Below are 19,620 nucleotides of genomic sequence, written 5' to 3' on the forward strand. Positions count from 1 at the left end.
AAAAATATGCCTGAACAATTGTTGAGTATTACTACTGGAAATAATTTTTTGTTTACTACTTTAGAGATGAAAGTTTTACCATAAAATAGCGACACATAGTAACAATTTCTGATTTTATAGAATACTAAAAAACGTATGAAAATTCAACAATTGATGGTGTCATTGGAAAAAGAAATAATTTAATTCGTTTGAATTCTAAAAGCGGATCATTAATGGTCTTAATGGTCAGATTGTCAACAGAAAAGTAAAAATAAATATCAAACTACATTACTTACCCAACATCCCAACAGGAAATTGATTTGGTACCTGCAACATGGTCTCAATGACACTTTGAGTAACGACCCAAACGTAATTTTCTCCTGTAATCTTGAGTTCTCTAGCTGCACTTAATATATGAATAGCTTCTTCCCTTGTAGCATAAAGTAACATAACTCTTGATTCACTTTTTACAAGTTCCAACAAATCTGTAGGTTTTGTTACTAAAATGGTATTCAAAATAGTAAATTTAAATGTATCTTGCATATCCGATATCCGTTCTCTGACTGCTTGAATAAAGTCGTCATGACCAGCAATTTGAGAAGTCACTACGCTAAACTGGTGCCATTTATATCGTTCTAAAATACTCAACATAGCAGCAGTTTGGTGTTCCAGAGAAGGCGCCAGCTGCAATTGCAGACTACTCTGCGAAGCTCTCTGTAGTTTATATAAAAGTTTTGCGTTAATTATATAACTTGAAAAAGTCGTAATAAGAAAACTGATTTATGCAAGCAGACCACGATTTGCATTCAAATAATACGAGAAAAATTTACAAAAGAATACAAAGAAACAATCTTTCTTTTCGTTTAAATTATTAGAATTTCATTTAGATTTCAGTTGAATTCTATTTTTGTAGTTATAATTTTATGAAAAATATTTAAATGTTTGAAAAAAATATCATTTTCTTATCACAATTGGTTCTTATTTTTTTAATTATTTAAAATTTTTCCATATAAAAAAATAGCTTTTAACACTTTTATATGTATTTTATAAAAAGAGTGATACATACCCTTTCCAAACCAGAATTATCAGCATTCCAGGCGATCACAGGAATCCCCAAGTAGCCAGCAAGCTGTAAGAAATACTGAGCACTTGCTGTACTCCGCCCATATGTCTCATAATTCATGAGGTAAAGAATTGCCGAAACATTTCCCGTGAGAAATTCGTTACAAAGTGATTTGAGAATTGCTGTAAATAAAAAAAGCATTAACAACTATTAATATTTATACTCTACCGCTTTAGAACATACTTAAAAAATCATCTAAAGTACATTTTTCCAAATTATTACCAATTACTTTAACGTTTTTTTCCTACAGAAAAATTGACTCTGGAATGAAACATTTTTCTTTATAAAATGGAACTTTAATAAATAGTCAAATGCTAGAACTATAAAGTTCTAACTCTCAGACACTAGGGATTAAAGGAGTTCTATTAACTATGAAGCCCTAAAAATAGATAAGGATGAATAACAATGGACATGAAAATTCAGTGGATTATTTTAATTGAATTTCTCTATTTGAGGTTTGTATAAAATCATTTTAAATGGTCTTCATATAATCATCAGTGTATATTTGCACACAGAAAGGGTTTGAATTACAATGAATTAAAATAGATTTTGATATTCAATTTATCGAAATATGTTTTTATCAGCTCTCCTTGAAATTATTGTATTACCATTAATATGTGTTTGATAAATAATGCTAGGACAAATAAATAAATAAAATTGAATAAGACAAACTTATCAAATAAACAAATTTATTCTGATGCTAAAAGTGAAAGATTTAAATTTGTAAGCTGTTCTTAAGAAAATTAATCTCGCTGAAGAATTACTTTAATAAATCATCTAGAATGAGGAGCAATTTATTTCTATTTCATTATCAATTTAAATAAAATAAAAATTTCCATTCAAAATTCTTTTCTATTGTATTTGGCTTGACGTTGTAACACATAATGTCACCAGTCGATACTCAGAAAATAAATATAAGAATGAAATCGGGCCAATAGGTCATAGAATGAAAGTACTATTCATTTATTTTTATTTCGAAGTTGTCAATTAAAAGTATTCAATATTCAATAGTTGATAAAAGTAAAAGCGACTGAAGTCATCAATTGATCTTAATTAATTTTACTTTGACCTTAAGCTGACAATAGTAATGTTTTCGTTTTTATTTTTAAACTTTTAAAAAAATAATTTTTCGCTACATTCTGAGCAAAATAAATTTCATATAGCAAAATCTTGTTAGTAAGTTGATATCATATCTAGTAGGATAGCTGTAAAATGGTTTGAAGGATTTGACTTGAAGTCTAATCAGCTTCAGATCACTCAATATACGAGTGTTCAGTTCAAGTTTCCCATAAGACGTATTGAGAAAGGTTTTGAATCCAAATCTGTCTATCTGTTCTTAGAATATCATCTGCAGAAAATTTTCAGAGATACACACCTAGCAAAATTTTGACTGGTAATTCTCGAGAGTGATCAAATCTATCTCAGTTTTGAAGGGATTAGAAAATCTGTTTAGAAATGATATTAAACTAATATGATATATTCCATGAAATTAATTGACTGGAATAACTGATATTCCTAAATGATTTATTTTCAAGAGAATTATCTAATTTTATCAGCTACGAAGTTCAAAATTTAATTGTTCAAAAATCAAAAGATTTATTATTATTTCTTGCTTTACGTAATCATGTTTCTGAATATTATGTTATTCTATTTAAGACATTACTATCACTGCTTAATGCATATGCTTGAATAACTATAAATGATAAAGGTAAAGCTGCAGAGATACAACTGCTTCCTTTGATCATTATATACCACAAGTGTATATGGAAATAATCATGTGGAATATGTAACTCTATTTGTAGTAACGATACATCGTAAAGGTAAATATTCAATCGACTGTCTATTTTACACTTGAAATTGAAAAATAATCGCTTAAGCAATTAATCAACAAAGCAATAAATATGATAGCAATAAATCCAAAGTTTTTGAAGGTTTACGATTTTTACATCTCTATTTTTCTTTTGAATTGTGAATTTTTTATCCATGACGTTCATAAATAACAATTATTGTCTAGGGTATAGAAATTCAATACATGATGATGAATTCTAGAATAGATTTTTCCAAATAAAACATTCTTTATTTATAACAAATGATATAATGAAAGTAGAAATTTCGTTAATGAAGAAAATTTTAATATTCATTCCATTAATTACATATTCGACAAAATCACAACAAGTTTTATTAATGAATAAATGGATATGCATGGAAACGTTATTACAACCACAATGTTAAGCCTAAAGAGATAATACATTTACTGATCTCGAATGGAATCACAATGGAGTGTATATAGATAATCCTTTGACATAATTAATAACATATCAGCAAACACTGGTGCGAAACCAATGAACTTGAGAGTAACATAATTATCTACATAAATCGAATATACCTAAAGATGAGTATTTTAAAGTAAATTAATTATTTTCATTAATAAATATTCTTCAGAAAGTTTGTTTATAATTTTATTAATAAAACATAAATTATTAAGTTGCATTGCTGACTGTTGCAGACAATTTAGGCTGAAGCTACTGACACATTGAACTTGGAATTAGAGCGAGGATATTTCACTTCTCTCGTCGTAAAATGTTTATATCTCGTAGTGCATAAGACAGGTACACAGAAAAAATTTTACTACGAAATTTACTGTTGAACTATAACATTACGAATTATGTAAGGGTTGCATATATAAGATTGGAGATGACTTTATGATGACAATTCTGGAATTTAATTTCAAATGTTTTAGAACAGATAATACGCTTGAGTGAAATTTAATTAAATTTTTTCTTTTGTTAGGATCATAATTTCACTTCTTATGGAATAATGATTATTGATTATTTTCCGATAGTGATTTATTTAATTAATTTAAATAATATATCAGTACTCTATTAACTCATTGTTCCTTTACAAAGCTAATAATGTACTAATTAAATTTCGCACGGAGTTATATTATTGAAAAATCAAATATAGATTAAGAGCGACTGTTTTGACTATGCATTAATGGATGCAGCCACCAGACCATGGAAGATATTAATAGCTGACTACTTTTATCAAAAAAATAACATTATAGTGATAAATTATAGCAAAAAACATCTCATTATGTTTGTGAAAGAAAATTTAGAAGGAGAAAAAAAACTGAATTAACACGTTAAGGTTGATAAACATAAATCATCTTTCTTAAATGATCTCAGTTAAAGAGAAATTGAAATAAAAACTCAACTATTAATTAATAGACTTGAGGTTTGTAGAACCCAATATTGATTTATCTTCATTCAATTGTTTTTTTTACTGTTAAATGTTTTTATTCACTTTCAATAAAATTACAAAGAGAATGTATTAATAAACTATTTTTATGACCATCAAAAGATGAACCAATACATTAAATTAGTTTCAAAAATATCTTCAAGCAAAATTTGTTGAAAATATAAGGAAATTCAGCGAGATAATATCTGGAAAATGATGTGACCGATTTTAGATGTTACAGAGAGACGATCGATGCATCTTGAGGTCAGTAAGTGTTGACAAAATTTTCAGCATACTTCGTTTAATATTTTCTTAAATTATTGCAAAAATTTAAATGATATTAAAAACCGAAAGTTTGAATCTCATTTTGTAACAATAGATATCAATCTAGAATTAATTTAATTTCACTTATTAATTAGCGAAATTAATTTTTATAATAAAAAATAACAAAACATTCTAGAGTCAAATAGATGTTTCTAGCTGAATGAAATCAATAATTAAAATAATTAATTTGGATACAAAACAGGATTGCAAATGTCATTGAATAAAATAATTATTTAGTGATATAATGACGGTTTTATTCCGTTCTGTTGGCGTTAATAAAACGATTAAAATGTATTACGTAAATATAAAGTACATAGAATCGAACATCAATTCACATCATAATATGATCAACAAAGATTACCTGTTGGACTTGGTGTGAGTTCCATCATCACATTCTTGACACCTTGAAGAGTAAAATCATAGTGGTCTAAAAATCTATATTTGCGTACTCCCCTACTTGTTTTATGTAAATTCCCTACAGCTTGATTTATTGCTCTTGTGTAGTCACGAGCCCCAAAATTTGTATGAGGAACGATAAGCCCGATACTCAATTTTGGTAGTGATCCATTTTTGGACGTAAGTGAAACGTCATGTTTCGAAATCCCATAGAAATTCCATTCTTTCATCGTTCTAGCCATTACGAGAGATGTAAAGACCGGAAATAAAGACAATGGAATCCACATTTTTTGTGAACCTTTGTTTTTTTCCGACGTTTCAATGTTCTAAAAAGCATCAAACAACCTTATAAAAGCCTTCAGCATCGAATAGAGCTCGATAATGATAATTATCACGTTCGGAATGACATCCTTCGGCACATCCACTTGATCTCTTTCCACTTCCCGCCCACTATCGTTGCAACTTTCATATCAGCGCTTTACATATCACTAGTCTTTTAATGCTCTTTCTTACATTCACTTGATCGCCGATTTTTTACCTCTTAGATGCACGGTGGTTTAAAAGTTTCTTATCGAAATTCTTCATCTATATAAAGTAACCATTATAAAAAAAAAGAATTATTTTTTTAAGAAAAATAATTATCTTGGAAGATTTTAATGAACATCTTTCCATAGAACATTTTTTTTGCTGCTCAGATATTTTTTTCTTTCGTAAAAAATGTCGAAGTCAGCAAAAGCATCGCAGTAATAATTATATGAAATTTGTAGAAAAAATAATTTCAAATATTAATTATAAAGTAATAAATTAAGAGAAAACGTTTGATGAACTCAGACTTGTAAACTTATTTAAGTCATGAAATTCATTTATTTTTCGTTCAAATCCAATTTTACGAGCTTACAGATATTTTATCTAAAAATATATAACATAATAACTCCAACTATAAATGAGAAGTTTATTTGTCCTGAATTTCTTTGAAATTGTAGGGAAAAATACTAGAAATGCTCGTTACTTTCTACATCAGCAACCCTCATCGCACATCAGGGAAGTACTGGTTTACGAGTAGCCTTAGAATAGTTATGAAAGCATTTGGACTGGTAGTTAATTACATATTTCCATTAATGGAAATATTTAGAGAAACATTTTCTTACATAGATGTTAACTTCAATTTCAGAGAAAAAAAATTCAATAAAATAAAAATGATACTTCATTTTTGTTTCATGTCAATAAATATTATTTACAAACCAGGCCGATACGTTTATTCATAGATAAATGAGTTTACAAATCAATTCAATTGATCACTGCAAGCTGGTTAATTTAAAAACACATACCATCTAGTATTACTGAAAGCGAGTCATAGGTAAAAATATTTTTTTTTGTTCAAATTTGATTCAAGTTATTTGCTAACAAATCAAGATTTTACATCAAGTTTTATCTTCAAATGTTTCAATACAGTTTAGCAAAATCGCATTTACTAATATCTATCATCAAAAATGGTTTAACTTTATTTTGAAACAACGGAGCAATTATGAAATTGACCTAAATCCAATCTCTAGGGACTTTTATACCTAAAAAGAAATATTGTTTATTTTCTTTTGACATTTTGTAGTGGGATAAAATTCTATATCAGTATCTCTCATTGAGTTTGAACTCAATTATGTAGCTCTAGATCACATATACTTTTAATTCAACTTTTGAACTTTTTATTTGAATTTCAAATTCTACTTTAATTTTATCCTTTCATTTTTAAAGCTTCCTAACAAAACTCTATATGAAATTCTCTTTTATTCTATTCAAACATTTAACAACCATTATCTGAGATAAGATAATACAGTTGTCACTTTTTTAACAAAAAAAATTTCGTTAAGATAATGAAAGATAGAAAGTTTTTAAGTACATGAGTTTAAAAAGAAGTTGATGTTTCAAATGAGTAGTCAAATACTCATAGTTTTTTGCTATTGCTTGAAATTGAAGAGCATTCAAGTCCGACTAAACACGTACCATAATCCCTTTTACAGCTCAGGTGCATCTTTTTTTGCAGTCCCCATTTTCTCAAGACTCTTCTGCCTACTCCACGCGCACATTCCTCCAGCTCTTCATTATTCGTAAAGTGGCCACTTTTCTTACCAACTACCTGGCCTCATTATTTTCTTTTGCATTACTTGTTTATTACTGACACCATATCTTTTATCACAATCAACTGAATATTTGCAATAACCATTAATCCTACTCCTTACTAAAGTAATTGGTAATCTTGTTGAACATAATTGTGATATAAAAATAGCAGGTAAAAATTTTTCTTAATTTATTCGGATGATCTTCTTCTAGGCATATCAGAGTGAGACAGAATTAGAACAAAACTACCCTAGTAACTGACAACAAATCTACATGGCACGCGCCCTATAAGGCTTCTTAAATTTTAATTATAAAGAAAATGGCAATTTAAAACATCAAAGCATGACAAAGAATGTTACATAATGTTCTGTTTATTAAAAACAACTCATTACATATTTTAAAAACCTTTCCCTAGTAAGAAATCACTCATAAGCTTTAATGTAAATCCCGATTATACTATTTTCTTATGAAATAAAAATTATGACATTATGAGAGTGGTTAAAAATACTTGAAAATATTTTTTTTTTTTGGTAAAACCTTGATTAGATCTTAATCAGACATAAGCCACCTAACAGAGGAACCTGACCAAAGCCTTAAGTTAAGCTTGCCAAGGCTTACGCTTATTTAAAGGGGCTTTTAGTTACTCAGGATCACAATTTTTTTTATCCTTTTCTGATTCAAATCAGGAGCATTGGTTTATCTATGAATTCAACGAATTTAAAAGGATTAAAAATAATGAATTAATTTCGTAAGTTTGCAAGTACGATGAGGAGAATCGATTTGGACTAGAGGTAGTGAAAATTAATGAAGACTTTGGAATTAATATTCATTAAAGGAATCGATGAACTTATATTGAAAGTGCATTAATTGAATGTAATGAGTAATTTTTAATACTGATAAGAACAAATGCTTCTATTTAATAGAGGAATAATGAATTGAATGTAATTTATGGGAGTCAAATAAATCATTTTTCTTTTATTGAATAATATGAATAAATGAATACAATAAAGTAAAAATAATTAATTAAAATTTTATCATATTAAATGTTATTTTAATTCGCTATCCCAGTTCAGAATTGATTTGACATCATATGTTAGCTTTGAATAAATTTATTTATAAAGTTTATTGAATAGAATAAACTTATTAAAATTTTTCTCAATAAAAAGTTCACATTCAGTAAGTGTTTGTGACTTTCCTTGTAACAGTTACAAGTTCGAAGCATGATAATAATAATTCCCTTGATGTTTTTTAGTGAAAAATCTAAGTTCTTACTAAACCTTGTAAAAAGAAACCCTGACAAAAATCCAAACTCACAATCGAAAAGTTAAATAAAAAGCATCAAGTCAATATTTGATTCACCAGATAATAAACCCCTGGGAGAAGCTAGAGCGTTAAAATAAAAAAGTTAACAAAAATTTTTTTCAATTGTAGCTTGAAACAAAAAGAATCAAATAAAGAGATAGTATGAACGTTGAATGAAAAATACGTAACTATTAGAGCGAAGGGATATGTTATAAAAAAAAAATATTGATACAACTACGGTTTGTTTTACATAAAAGAAAGTAACATGTGCTTGATAATCGTATGAAATTTTTCTAAAACACTTCAATTATCCTTAACACTTTCTTTTACAGTATTGAATGCATCTCTATACATATAATTTAATATTCCTGTCGTTCACACGTATCTTGTTGTGTATCTCTCCACTTTACGAGATATCTTTTTACAAAATAACGGAAGTAATATCTAAAACTCATTTGAAAATATATTTCTTATAAAACAGCTACATTCTTATCAGACAAGTAATCGAATGTAAGACGAATAATAAATAAATATGAGAGAATAATTTTAAAACCAGGAAGTTGGTATTTTTCCAAGTTCATGTAATACAATTTGTTATAATATTTATTAATTTATATTATAAGTTTCTAGTCAATTGATTGAATAATCAGTCATCAAATATTCATTATGATGGAGAAAAATCATTTCTGTATATTTAGCTTTTAACAGTTGATTGAACATGTACTTGATATATATCTAAAATGAATGATGTTCCATTTATAATAATCTAATATAATCCCGTTTGCATATTCATTCTACAAATATGACAATCATGATAATCTCCATTGTTTTCCTCCTGGATTCCTCTAGCATGAACATCATTATAATGGATACAAGAAATCTGACTAGTCAGAAGCTATATCTATTTATCAAGTTAATAAATGCACTTGATTTATTTATGAGTGTCATTTTCGTCAATAAGAGCAATCATTTGAAAAACCGATGAATTTTTAGTTGATGAGAAAATATTTTTATTAGTTTGCCTAATGAATAGAATGTATCAGAAAGACTTGAGCCTGCTTGAATCTATCATTCAATCCAATTATCGAATTTACTTGAGAAGATATTGTAAAGTGATAAAAAAATATTGAACTGATTGCTTTATAAAATTAAATTGAAGCTTTCAATTTCTTATCGTGAAACATTTAAATTTGAAAACTGCACTTTGTACAAGGAATGAACCAGATAGTTAATTTAAAAAGTTCGTTTGAATCAAGAGTAGCGGTTAAAAAATTTAATTATTTGTATTTTACATAAAAGAATAACGATGTAGATAATGAAAAGCAGCCTTTTATTGTATTTACAATTTATTACGAATTTTTTAACCTTCATTAGCGTTTAATATTTTTCGCAATAACACCAAACATAAAGCTATGAATTTTTCGAGAAATAATAAAAGACTTATCTTATTACTCGCATCCGAAATCATAAGAGCTGAAATTTATTTTGTTTTGATGACGAACGATAAACAAAGAATGAAATTAGAGAGGAAGATGCAATATTGGAAGTAATGAGGGGTGATTTAAGAGCTAAACGTTATATGCAACGTCATGTATATTTATCCAAAAATAAATTGTGGTCTACAGTTGAAATTTATGGGCTATTGTATGAAAAAAAAATATATCTAGTCGGTGATAGCAAGATTATTAAGGAAGATGTAACCATCTGATCATTTTTAGATAAAGATGAAAAAAAGGATATCGATTATTACTATAAAATGATAGAAAGCTTGAAAAAGACAATTTTGCGATGCAGTGCGTAAGTTTCAAAGTTGTTAATGAGGAAGAAAAGCTAAAATTGATAAGGGAATTACTTGTTTTTCTGTTGAAAAGTTTTATATTAAGAAAATTATATCACTAATTTACGTAGGGGAACAAACTTTTGATTTAGTTCGTTCTTAAAAAAATTTCCAGACTAAATGTCAGCAAATTATTGAAAAAAACTCTACCCATCATTCAACACATAATAATTTATTTAATAATAGTAATAAAAGTTTTATTTATTATTATGTTTGGTGCATTAAAATTAATTTTCAAGGTGGAAATTAAAACGCCAATGAATATTTGACGGCGTTTAATTTGCTCTTTATTTATTACAAGTGTGCAATGAATGTATTACCATTGGGATAAATTAATTTGATAATTGTATTCAACAATAACTAGCACGAGGGTTGGAGAGAATGAACGTTTATTAAAAACTTAAAACAGTTTAACGAGATAATCCATTGAGGAAATGCTTTTTAATAATAAACGATGACTCGCTTTCAGTTTAAATAGAATTTCTCCATCGAATTCTGTCAGCAATTACGAACCTTTGAATGGAATTTAATTATAGAGAACTGAGGTGTTAAAAAAAAATAAGATATATCAGCTGTTAAATCGGTTTCACTACACCACTTTCACTTTCTTTTGGCGCCCACGTTTTAGACGCTCACGCGAAACTACCCCTGAGAATCAATCTAATTCTATTTATCCCTTAGTATAAGATCAAGTGATTTTTTTTTTTTTTTACTATTTCATTCAATTATTTTTTCCTCTTTTTTCAGCAATTTCACAACACCAGAAAGCTGAACATGTATTCAGTAAACTGTCGAGTCGAATAGGCAGACACCGCCCAGCTGGTCCGACCCGGGTATATCACAACGAAAAACCACCCCTTGGGATAATTTCAACAGTGCGAGCCAACCAACAACGCAAGCGCTGTATCCATAGTAACCCCAATAGTGTCAGTCTCTCATGGTCACATTGCCATACAAACGTCTCATCTCTCAGTAGAAATACTAAGTATCTTCGGAATAGTATTGCGTTTCTTCCGAACAACACATGACCAACTGAATTATGATCAGTCATTTGTTAGGATAAAGACAAAACAAGCGAATAAATCTCAGGAAACTTTTTTTTCTTGGGATTTATTTTTTTTATAGCTCTCAATAAATTTAAATGTTAGTGCAGATAACTTAGACTTCATAAACAACAACAATTAATAACTTTTTCTTGTACTACATTTATTCCATTTAATAGAAAATCCTCTAATTTACACCCAAATGGACATTGATAAACAACGGACTGTTAGCTCCCGAAAATGAGTAAAATAAAATATGCCAAAATCTTTTTTAATGGCACTCGCAATTATATCACCTGGTATTTAATTACAAAATGCCATTTGAGAACTTTTAGAATAATTTAATAAAAATATTCTGTTTCGTGAGTATTAATTATTTAGTGACAATTAAATAAAATCAAGAAAATATTATATTTCATGGGATTTTTTTTGTTTTTATCATCTCTATTAATGATACAGTTTTGTCGAATCATTGACTATCAAAGCATAAAATTAACACTCATGTCAAGTGAGTGTAATTAATGTCATAATTACTGTGGAAATTTCAAAGCCTAGCTTGAAATTGCTTAAATTATAACTTCAAAGATCAGATAATTATCTATTTTATTTCATGAATTTCTACATTATTCTATAATGTAGAGCAAAAATGTGACTTATAGATAACTTGCAGATATCATTATGATCAGTATCAATGAGTTGCCTCAAGAATTTTGATTATATCCGAGGTGATCAATGAGCATATAATGATAAAACCTGTTGAAAACGTCTGACTTGAAGATAGAAATTTACTGGAAATATAAAGCGTAATTAATTGTTCGTTATTAAATTACTTCTCTTGTTTCTCTTATATAAAAGTAAAAGGGCATAAAAGAAATTAATTGTTTTAATTGTAATTATCCACAACGACTTTGATGGTTTTATGTTTTTATAAACTTTATTTAAATCTAGTCATAATTTGAAACAGTCTATGTTTAATTAAAACGGTTAAAAGCGTGTAATAAATATTTGTTCATGATACACAAACTCAATGTATTTAGACCGAACAAAATGACAGAGATGACGACGTCTTTTAGTATATAACATAGTATCTTTTAATTCTCGTTTTGTCCTTTAAAGTCAACACTCTGTGCAAGTATTCTACGCTTTGTATTCAAAGTGTGATATTGCACTTGGTAAGCAAATAAATATATATGTAGGATGTGGATACATAAATATCATGACATTCATAACTATACAGAGCCCTATGTGTCATATTTTATATCCCGCAGCATCAACTTACGCTTTCATATAAATCATAGGACCTGTAGAGGCAAATCATTTTTAGACTTTATGGCTGAATTACGATCGAAAATTTACTCTGAATTATTATTCGTTATCATTATTATTATTTTTTATATTATGAATATTAAATAATGTATTGGAAATATCGCTATTCCTGATTTGCTAAAAATTTTGATTTATTGGAGCTTTGATTAATTGGATATTCTATTTTAATAATATATATTAGGAGATGAAGTATTTACTAAATATTATTTACAGTGAAAATGAAAAGAGATATTAATTTATAATAAAATGATTTTTGATGAAAAATAGTGTAAATAGCATCGGAATATTTATTTTGTCATCTCAAAGTACTCGTGGACAAAGTTGAAAGTAGTAAACGAAAATTAAGGATCTGATGAACGTACGATGCTCGGATGAATCCTTTGACATTTTTATTTCTTTATTACAAAATTTTTTACATTCAAAAAGTTACAGTGCTTTGATTCCTAGAGATTCCCATTTGCGTGCAGATACTTTTAAAAAAAAAAAAAGTAAAAAAATTCATAACAATACTTTTTTCTGAACATCAAAAGTCGTTTATATTTTCTCGATAGTCAGTGTGTGTTTTTTTTTATTTTATTTATAAAAGCTTTTAAATTCCAATAAAAATAGATATCGATGATAGAAAGTAATCGATATTATTATCTAGCTAATAATGTAAAAGTATTTTAATGTAAAAAAATAGAAAACACTTCATCTCATTAGAGTATAATAAAATCTCTATCTATCAGTATAGTATAATGAATTAAAGTAATTTTTATTCATTAAAAATCTCCAAAATAATTCATTGGCTATTTATTGTATTAAGTATTGTCCTTGACACGAATTGATAACAACAAATTACTATTCAGAAATAAATTAATAACTACGAGAAAAAGTTCCGTAAACCTTAAACCGCTGGTAACGTTTAAAGCATTCAATGAATATTTATAGAAAATTTCCCTTACAATATTGGGAAAAATAACCTTCCCTAAACGACGAGTTTACACGGAACTTATTCTTTCCACGCGAATAAGACGGTAATATAATTCATCTACAATATCGATTTTCTCTTTCAATAAAATGCCTATCTATCCAATCCAATACAAGAGCTTCTTAGTCTCTTCTTTATCGTATTCTATTCTTCTATGTTACAATTTTTGCGTTTACTTAAAAATTCCGATTACGTAAAACTTCGAATGTCTATTCAACGATCAACGAAAGTACACTTCAAGACATTCTTATGGTTATTCAAAACTTTCCAGCACGTGCCTGATCATAATATATCAGTATCTATTTGATAGTTCCAAGGTAATACTGTTGAATGACATCGAATGAATAGGAAGACAAAACTTTAAAAATGTCTCATATGAATCAAATAATACTAAATGAATATTTAAAAAGACAGGTAGAATGCACGGCTTTTGGGAGGAATATTTTTTGCTCTTGTAGATTATAATTCTAGAGGTGATGGAGAAGAATTATCTGATCAAGATGATGACTTAGATGAAGATGTGGTAGGAATAAAAACTATTGAGTATTATAATCTTAAATATGAGGGTTAAAAAATCAATAAAACAAAACGTGTCTTCTAAATCTCATTCAAACCATTATCTTAATTGGGTTTAATCTGTCATGTTAATGTATGTTATTGCTTTTTGTACTCTAGAGAATTAAAGCTGTGAAAAAGATGTAAGCAGCATTAAAATTTAACGGATAAAAATTGTAAATTTTACTATTTAACAGATTGTATGATGATGTATTTCTAAAAATATGTAAACAAGTTAATGGAATCGATAGAACTTTTTGGAATTAATTCATCAATAACAATGTATTTTATATTAGAAATCTAAAAATGAAGAAATTTTAATTAAAACCATTTAATAAAGGAGTAATATAATAGGATATCATGAATAAAATTGTCAATATAAATTTTATTAAATCTAGTGACATAACACAAAATCAGTAAGCTTTGTTTTTACTTTTATTTTGTCGAGAAAAAAACAATGAATCACGGAATATGTTTACCTTTAGCCATGTTTTTTTGTGAATTTCAACCACTTTAGCGGAATATCATCATATTTAAATAGGAAAGCGTTGGACGCAAAATGACAATATGATGCGAAGAACACATAAAAAGATATAATATTCAATGGTGGAAAAACATCACGTTCGTAAAGAGAGATATCGCACGAATACCAACAGTAGCTGTTGAATAAAAACAAACAGAACAATACCATAGGTAGACATGATATATAGTAAAAACATTTATATATTTACTATTATTTCTCAATGTTTTCTGTATCACTTTTTTCCCTACTCTTTTTTCGTTTTTTTTTTCGTGGCAGCTTTTTAGCCCTCGCAATCCTATTCTAAGAATGGTCATTTCTTTTGTCAAGAGAAACCTCAGAAAAATCGGCAGAATCATATAATCAGATCACAAAGGGAACATGAATTTAACTTAACAATAAAATCTGTAGTTTTATCAACGTTGAAGTTTAATCGACTCAATCCCACATTTTTTTCTCAATCCGGAATGCCTGGCGAAATTCATCTCGATAATTTTATTTCTATATATATATCTCTCAAAGTGCCTGAGGTGTATTGAATGTCTAGTCCCTAGTCCATTCTGAGCTTTTGCTGAGTAACCTTCTATGTTTGAAGATGAGCTTCTTGTCTTTCTCTATTCACCATTTTTCATGTACGTGTTTTAAATAACCTTCCACAAGACAAAAAAATGTCTGAGGGAAAAAGCTTTCTCACAATAAATTCCTTTTTTAGTTTATAATTTAACAGACAATTAACTTTAAATTTAACGAAGCACTGTGGAATTAGAAAATACACCAAGTCGAGTGTATAAATGCTTGAGTTCATTTCATGTCTTGAGTTTGATTCTCTCTAGATATTTCGAGTTTCTTTCGTCTACTGTTGAATTTTGCTCCATGTTTATTTTAAGAATGACTTCTATGAATACTTTTGTGAATTAAATGTGATTATTCTCAATTTGTTAGAAGAATTTCATTGTAAAATGGAGTCCTATGATGAATGGAATTACTTTAATCTGTTTATAATAAGTGAGAAGTTAAAGTTCATCAGAGTAAAATAGTTACGATTCCCTGGAATCTTCAGCACATCCATTTGATGTTTAAATTAATTTCACAAAATTTGGTACAAATTTGAGTTACAAGTTGGAAAAGAGGTATGTTTGTCACAGATTATCAACAAATTCCGTCTACTGTTCAAGTTGGACTATCTACGAACAACCGTATTCACTTAGATTGCTATTATCTTCGGCATGTTTACCGAGTTGAATTCTTGTGGCACGAGATTTTAATTTGGCGTCTAAAAAGTTTAAATTTATTCCCTTCTACATGAATGAAAATTTCTCATGATTTTTGCTTCACTTTTTTGTTTACTTTTTATCTCTTTAATATGATTAAAAAAGTTTCCATTCAGATTATTTATTATTTTAATCAAATATTAATTCGGTATTTCTTTTTTGTTTATGAAAAAAATATTGTGAATTTGATCATTGCTAATAGAGAGGACAAAACTTTAAATTTTTAGAAAAGAAACTTCATATAAGCCAGTTTGAAATGTTTTTTAATAAAAAACTTATTTACAGATGTTATATTTTCTAGCATACGTTTAAAATATTTGCATTAATTATACAGTAAATTTCTTTTTAGATCATTTAAATCTCCTTATTTATGTTCTTATTCTATAAGCAAATGGATAATACTGTATATGTTTTGGATAAAAATAAACCCACAAAATGAATAATAAAAAAATTTATAGGAGTAATATAAAAATTTTGTTTAAAAAGTTTTTATGAGAACATTTTCTTCAAAATCATTTCTAACTAGTTTTCGCCGAATTTCATTTTTAATTCCATCGTTATTTAAATGAACAAATAATGACAATGTTTATTACGTTGGAAATAATGAGATTCTTTTATTATTTTTTTATGATCACTACTATTACTGATAAAATAGGATAAATCGTCATATTGAAATATATATTCTTTTATAACTTTTTGTATTCTTTTTGTCTCTTCGTGTCTGACTGTGCTAAGGTTTATGTCACTTTTTAATTCAAAAGTGTAAACGTGCAGAGTATTACTCTTGGCTAAGAGGAAGTGACTCCTGCTGCTCATTTCACAGTATCCTTTCACACAATCATGTCAAAAGCTTTTTTTAATACTTTAAAGAAAAATGTAGTGTGTAAAGTGTCTTTTTATTTTTTATAACAACGTGTAATGAGCCTCTTCAGAATGACATTTAAAAAGATTGACTTTTCACTCTAAAATAATTTCTCTTGGCTGATGATATTAACTAAAATTAAATTAATGCATCAGAATAATTAATATTGTCATCATTACATTAATTTTCATATGCCAAATTAATTTTAATTTTAAAAAAATATTATTGCATTATGATTATGTATTGATAGAATAATTAAAAGACATTTTGTATTTATATTTGTAGCATTTTGAATAGAATCTTGTTTGGACACTTAAGGATGTCTAACAAGAAAATAGTATCAACATTCGATGCATGTAACAGTACTCTGTAAGGAACAAAGCTAAACTTTGAAGTTAATTAGTATCGAAATTAGTGTTAAAAGTTGACTATGCTGTATTTCCCTAAGTTACTCTAATGATACATCCTTGATTCCCCTGATAGTTTGACAACTCCCAGCGATACTAAGTGAGTCGTTAACGTATTTTGAAGAGTACAAATTTCATCAATGTCTTTTTTTACTTGTCAGTGAAGATTAACTTTAAAAATCCAATTAGAAATGTAGGTTGCAATATACAAAGTGTAGAAAAAATGTCTCTATTCGAGAAAAATACATGTCTACTCTTAATGGTCATTTTTGCTTTTAAGATTTATTCAAGGCATAAAAGACCCAATAACATTTTGAAACATCAAGGGTGGGAATAAAAGGCTGAAGTTTACAATACGATGACTAGTATAAAACCACACTATTTATTTGAAATCTGACAGTTTTTAATGGTAAGCTTAAGAGACATGTATCAAAAGCAGTTCACATGAGTGTACTTTATAAAGGCACAAGAACTATGAGTGAGAGAAAACATAAACTTTGTACAATGAAAGTGTATAAAGACAACTACATAAAACGAACAAAGTAGTAGAAAAAAGATACGAAATTGATGAATCGTTGAAGCAACCTTTGATACTTGTTTCCTAGTTTCAACTAAAGAAAACTTAATTACATTGGACAAACTAGAGCAACTAATTCTCATAATTGAAGAAGAGTTGATAGAACACTCTATTAACAACATAATATAAAAATCCAATAGACAAATAGAAAAAAATTATTGTTGATAGCTGTAAAAACATAAATGTAATTTTAAATTCACCGAACTGTAAAAATATTGGTTCAATCTTTTTGTTCAGAGCTGCTGAAAGAAGTTAATCCTCGAGATAACTAAAAATATCTTCGATATATCAAATGTAATAGTTTTGATAAAATAGGAAAGTGAAAAATCAGGGCTGTTAAGGTCAAAATGCCAAAAATGGCTATCGTGTAAAAAGAGGGTGAAATGAAATCTGGTGAGAAAATATCCATGAAGTGTATAATAAGTGACATATTTTAAATCCAACCCACATCTTTTTCAACCTCATATTAGGGGTTTTCCGTGATCAATATTACGAAAAATATAGAAAGTTCTCTCTTAAAGAACCCACATGTTCAAACTTTATGTTTATCTAAGCTTTCTTAATCTTCTTACATTTTACTTTATTTTCGTGTTTTATTTTCTCTTTTGGAGTTAAAACTTTATAATGTTTCCTACAAATATACCCAAAGGAAAGAATGGAAACTATAGATAAAGAATATAAAAAAAAAAAAAACAAGCAAAAAATAAAAATAAATTTAAAAAAAAGTAATTTATGATGTTTCAAGTAAAAAATGCAGTTGAGTAAAATATTTAAATACCACCTGTATTTTTATTCGCTTATCATGCGATTTAATCGTCGATAAAAGAAAAAAATTACTCTCGTATTACCCTTCAATTTTTTCCAACCAACTACAAGACCACAAGAGTGTAAATACCCCTCGTCAGATAGCGCTACACGATTCTTGGGTAAACGATAAACTTTACCGACAGGATACAACATCCTGTGCTCTTGTATCACTCTAAATGTGGCTTGTAATCATATGCATAAATCTTCATATCTCTTCTGATACGCATCGTTAATTTATACTCATTTATGCCATAGCCAATTATTTCATGGATTGAGCTGAATAATTTATTACCAAAACTGCAATTATGCCAATAACATCAAAAACAGCTAATGAATTTACCTTCTTGCAAACGATTACACGAAGTTTGTGTTGCCATATAAATTAAATAATGATTCAATTTTGAGTTTGAGACAAAAAATTAATTTAAATAGCAAATTATTATAAAATTATCGTGAAACTTTAAAGATTTGTTTTAATGAAAACCTTAATGGATTCTGTTCCTGGACAATGATTACAAATTTTAATCAAACTTCAACTACTATTCTACCATTTAGTCCTATTAATAGATTTGGGATCACAGAATTTAATTATGAAACAATTTATTATGGATAAATTAATTATGTGTTAGTTACAGAAAACTGGGAAACGAAATATTTACAAAAAATAGACTGAGTGATCTGATGAATAAAAAATGATTAGCATTCAGTTTATTTTAAAAAAATATCTCTTTAATGAACAATCAGCATTTATTGAATCTACTCAATATTTTGCTTATGATAGGCCAATTTTTATTTTTATACCATAAAAATTTTTATTAGCTACTTCTTGCACTTATGAGCAGAAAAAAATGTACTTAGCGCATATTTTCGGTAAAAAAGGGTATTAAAATTCTAAACTCACTCTATAGGAAGGAAATCGAAACTTCAGTTGATATTTCCTTCGAGAAAATTCTCAATAGAAGAACGCGAGAA

At 27.7% G+C, this 19,620-nt stretch overlaps 1 protein-coding gene across 1 annotated transcript in view; it reads right to left on the bottom strand.

Annotated features, from left to right (window-relative positions):
* The window catches only part of Nmdar2 (NMDA receptor 2), a 79,713-nt gene that overhangs the window by 29,985 nt on the left and 30,108 nt on the right, over positions 1–19,620 (bottom strand). Inside the window, exons 4-5 of the mRNA XM_035088191.1 lie at positions 1,046–1,224; positions 276–693 (exon numbers count right to left, since the gene is read on the bottom strand). Of these exons, the coding sequence (XP_034944082.1) occupies positions 276–693; positions 1,046–1,224 (597 nt within the window). The remainder of the gene's footprint in view (positions 1–275; positions 694–1,045; positions 1,225–19,620) is intronic.

Source organism: Chelonus insularis, unplaced genomic scaffold (genome assembly GCF_013357705.1).
Source record: "Chelonus insularis isolate UGA/USDA-ARS -01 unplaced genomic scaffold, ASM1335770v1 contig_44_pilon, whole genome shotgun sequence".
Taxonomy (NCBI): domain Eukaryota; kingdom Metazoa; phylum Arthropoda; class Insecta; order Hymenoptera; family Braconidae; genus Chelonus; species Chelonus insularis.